General features: G+C 37.5%; 1 protein-coding gene across 1 annotated transcript; it reads left to right on the top strand.

Annotated features, from left to right (window-relative positions):
* Positions 1–769: 769 nt before the first annotated feature.
* On the top strand, positions 770–2,844 carry GIMD1 (GIMAP family P-loop NTPase domain containing 1). Its single transcript, XM_072334532.1, has 2 exons — positions 770–1,162; positions 2,575–2,844. Exons 1-2 carry the CDS (start codon positions 770–772, stop codon positions 2,842–2,844), a joined length of 663 nt encoding a protein of 220 aa, XP_072190633.1.
* The last annotated feature ends 1,516 nt before the right edge of the window (positions 2,845–4,360 follow it).

Below are 4,360 nucleotides of genomic sequence, written 5' to 3'. Positions count from 1 at the left end.
AAATTTGGAGACTGAATCTGCAGCATTAGCTAGCTTCACAGATGTTGCTGTTTGTTTTTATTTTTTTATTAAGATGTACTTCTTATATTTGCCTGTATCGGAATGCCCTTTTGAATTATTGTCTATCGTAGCTTTAGTGGAAGCTGACAAAAGATCTTCTAAGCTGTTCTCTGCTGCAGAAGCACTCCTTTAAAAGCTAGTTTTCACATACTGTCTTCACTTCCCTCCCCAGCCCCTCAAAAAAAACCACAAAAAAACAGGTGAAGATTTACAGCCATCAAGTAACAGCAGCATACAGTTATCACTATTCTAACTTCTTCCTCCTCTAGTTTTCTTCCTTTTTCATCACATTCTTCCACAATTTCCACAGTTGTTTCTCAGCTCCTTTCCCTTTAATCATTTTACCCATCCTAAGCTTAATCTGCTTCACAGTGTTCCTAAATCTCTTCCAAAATGTGACTCTTTCCCAGCTCTTCAGCCTCCAACAGCGCAGAAGCACAGCCTAATAGGCTGCTCTCCTTGCTCTGAGAACTACCAGGGAGTGAGTGGGAGACTTGAGAAGGACAGCAAAGATCTGTCCTTGGATCAGAGGTTTCCATGTGCTGCACTGTCAGTCTAGAGTATACACTCCTTAAAATTTCAGGCCAGGAAAGGCACTCAAGAGACTGAATTTTTACATTTTTGCTGGATTGCTTAAGTTGTCATCTGAAACAGCTTGTGTTATTCCATTTTCACTTAATTTCAGGTTTGCAGATAAAAACCAAAGGCAATGGCAGACAGCAATGAGATGACAATCAACCTTGTTGTCCTTGGAAGAACTCAGACTGGCAAAAGCGCTGCTGGGAACAGCCTGTTAGGCAGCTTGGACTTTGAAAGCCATCTCTCCCCAAGCTCAGTGACAACTTGTTGCAGCCTTGGGCACAGCTGGCGTATTCTGGGGATTACACGAAGAAATGGCTGTGAGCTAGCTCTCCGCATTCGGGTACTTGACACTCCAAGCTACCCTCACAGCAGCCTGAGCAAAGAGCAGGTGAAACACACGGTGAGATCTGCCCTGGCTCAGCACTTCAGGGAGGAAGGTCTGCATCTTGCTCTTTTAGTCTTGAGAGCTGACTTGCCTCTGTGTCCAGATGAAAATGATCAAACAATTCAGTTCATTCAGGTAACAGATGAAGTTTCTACCGTATTGGCAACTCTTTTTGTCTTTGGCTAAAAGTAACTATTGGAGGCGTCGATTGCAGACATGAATTAGACAAGTGCAGCTAAAAACAGGAACACCTTCCAATCCACCAGCTGAAATACACACGTATTTACATTCATAGCTCTAACACGATACACTATCATCACACATACCACATTGAACCTGAGGAAAGAAAATCAAGAACTGCCATGCTGTAGTTGGATTCAACACTATAGACTTTTGGAATCAAATTTACCTATCAAAGTAAGCTTCTCTAACAGCAATTAGTTAAGGGTTTACATGACCCTTCTAACTTGTTGAAGATTCATGCTATTTGAAGTAGAGGTTTGGTTACACTTTTAGCAATAAGGAGTTCTCACCATAATCCTCTACATATTAGGGATGGTAATGCATACAGAAGACAACTGGCATTTAAGTCTGCATTTTTTAATCCAACAAATAGTCTAATGTATTAGGAGAGTGGCAGATACTGAACTCATAACTAATATTAGCACTGACTTATCTGTGTCTTCAGATAATTAAAAGCACCACTCTCCCTCTAAAACTAGTCTCTCAACTCTTCCACAGACAGCCTACACCAAAACAGAGTTTATTTTGCAGCTTATTTTTTCCTCATCCCTAACATCTAAACCAGATTAATCAGTATTGATATAACATAATACTTTGTCTAACTCCTTGCTTATCTTGGGAATACTAAGATATCCTTTAAAACACTTTTATGCACTTAAAAATATTTAGTTTACAGAGTTTTTGAAATAACTATAAGGTGGGCTTCAATAATACAATAGTTTTCCTTTCACAAAGACACCATTAGTTTATTTCATACTGACAAAAAGCCAACTTGTTTTCCCTGTTCCCTTCCATCAAATGAACAACTGCAATTAAAGAAATTCTCTGCCTGTTATTATTCCTGTGCCGCCAAGGACAGTTCAGTTTAAGGGGATACAGCTGTTATTGAAATCAGTGTTACACAAAACTGTTTCATTTACTCACTGCAAGGTGATTAAGAAATCTTTTTTCAAAGAGCTTAAAGTTGGCGTACAAATATTTATACATAGAAAATAACGTAAGCTACTTGAATTTTACATATTATTTATGATGATGTGTGATGTAGCTTAACAACAATTTTCATTATTTACACGTGGACAGTTTTAACTGAAAAAATCTCTATTAATCCCTGCAGCAAAACAGTTCAACTGTCATGAGTGCATGGCCACCTACTTCCACTAGAAGGGGATGCTGAGGTTCTTAAAGGTCAAAATCTCTAGAAACGTCAGCAACTCATATAGCACAGAAGCAGAACATAAGCTGATCTGTTAACACATAATTATGTGGTAGAAGTAGAAAAAAATGAGATTTGCTTTTCATTACAGGAACTTCTAGGTCCCACATGGAAGGATTTCACTGCAGTTTTACTTACTCATGCAGACAAGGCAGAAGAAGCTGGACTCAGTGAGGAAGCATACTTGCAAAAAGCTTCAAGTACCCTGTTGTCACTTCTGAGCTCAGTACAGAACAAATATATTTTCCTAGACAACCAGAAGAGCATAATTAAAGAGAAAAGAGCTACTGTCTTAAGAAAGCTCTTGGATTTTATAAGACAAAATAATTATCGTGTACTACTTAAGCATGATAAAGAATAAAATTAACTTTCAGGTGTTCATTTGTCTGTTTTCTATGCTATATAGCATCTAATAAAGCAGTAGAAAATACAGCAATTTGAATCTTCAACATCCCCACCTCTGAACATACAATTGGAAATACCTCTGTAGACTACCAAACTATGTGCCCTTCATAGAGTACCTCACACTACTGAATCCAGAATCTTAGTTTCAACCACAAATGAGAACAAGCTAGTGCTCTAAATCATGCTCCTAATGTGTGCACAGTCAGTGACATGATTTTATGCTATACCCTATTGCAAATTGAATTTCATACAGAATGCAGATCTGGGGAAAAGAGAAAAACAAAACAAAACAAAACACGTTAAGAAAGCTTGCCAGTATTTAAAACTTAATATTTATCTACTGTAAAGTTATTTCCTTACTTTGACTCAAAGGTTAAAACTGAGATTTTTGAACTTCAAGTATTTTGATTAGTAAGATTATCACTGGACACACAGTTAACAGGGCAGTCAAAATAGCTCCCCATGTGCTTAAAGCTATTTAGCACATTTAGATATGTGCTAATTATTCCCAGATACAAGTAAAATTAGCACAGTTAACTGTGTAGGCACACACAGAACTCATCCGAAAAAGAAATCTGTTAATTCTTTCGTGTTTGGTTCCTTTAAATATCCTATCATTACCACTTTGATTTTATCTCCCATCTTACCATATTAAGTACAAAGCCTGTGAAATTCAGGTTGCGTTTCTTACATCAGAGGTTGGAAGAGCGCTTACCATGTGAGTAGTTAGACAGCAGACAGTTAATTAAATAGCATCGAAAACCAACTTCTTCATATTTGACTACATTTTCTTGGCAATCTATTAGCTAATCGTCCTTCATTAGTAATCTCCCTCACTAGGAAGGAACAACTGAGGTGGAAAAGATGAAACTCCAGAACTATTTTAGCAAAAGCAACATATTTGATGTATGTCATTTTGCATATTCTGGGGCATAAGGGGTCATAGTTTGATGCTCCCATCACAACTGTCTGCAGACTACTCAGAAAACACAGCCGAAAAAGAAGTTGCAGAAGTTCATAATAAATCTGAAAAATGCTTAAGAGGACTGAAAGATGTTGAAAGATGACAAGAACGAAGACACTTGCAATCTTCTGACCAACTGTTAGCACTGTACCTCTTGAACTGAGGCTAGCACACAAGGAAAAGGGCAGAAAGTTTTCCTTATTGAGATGCTCTTGATTCATGGACTCTCTTAACTTCTCAGTTATCTAGAAAATATGCTCATCAGACTTCAGTTCCTCCATGAATGAACCTTGGTAATTGTCTTGAACACTGAGTGGCTAATAACTGCATAGAAAACAACCTCTAAGAGGGTAATATGAAGATGAGTTAATTGTTAGTGTTACAGGTATAACATTACGTATTTCCGGGAAAAGAATCAAACAAAAAAAGGTATTAGACATGCATTTCAGAAGGTTATATATTCATGTTTTTTATTGTGCTCGCATTACTTTCCATTTCAACATCTGAA

The sequence above is a fragment of the Excalfactoria chinensis genome, chromosome 4 (genome assembly GCF_039878825.1).
Source record: "Excalfactoria chinensis isolate bCotChi1 chromosome 4, bCotChi1.hap2, whole genome shotgun sequence".
Classification (NCBI taxonomy): domain Eukaryota; kingdom Metazoa; phylum Chordata; class Aves; order Galliformes; family Phasianidae; genus Excalfactoria; species Excalfactoria chinensis.
Note: the sequence above shows the minus strand (reverse complement) of the source record. Positions and strands in the feature narration are given on the sequence as shown.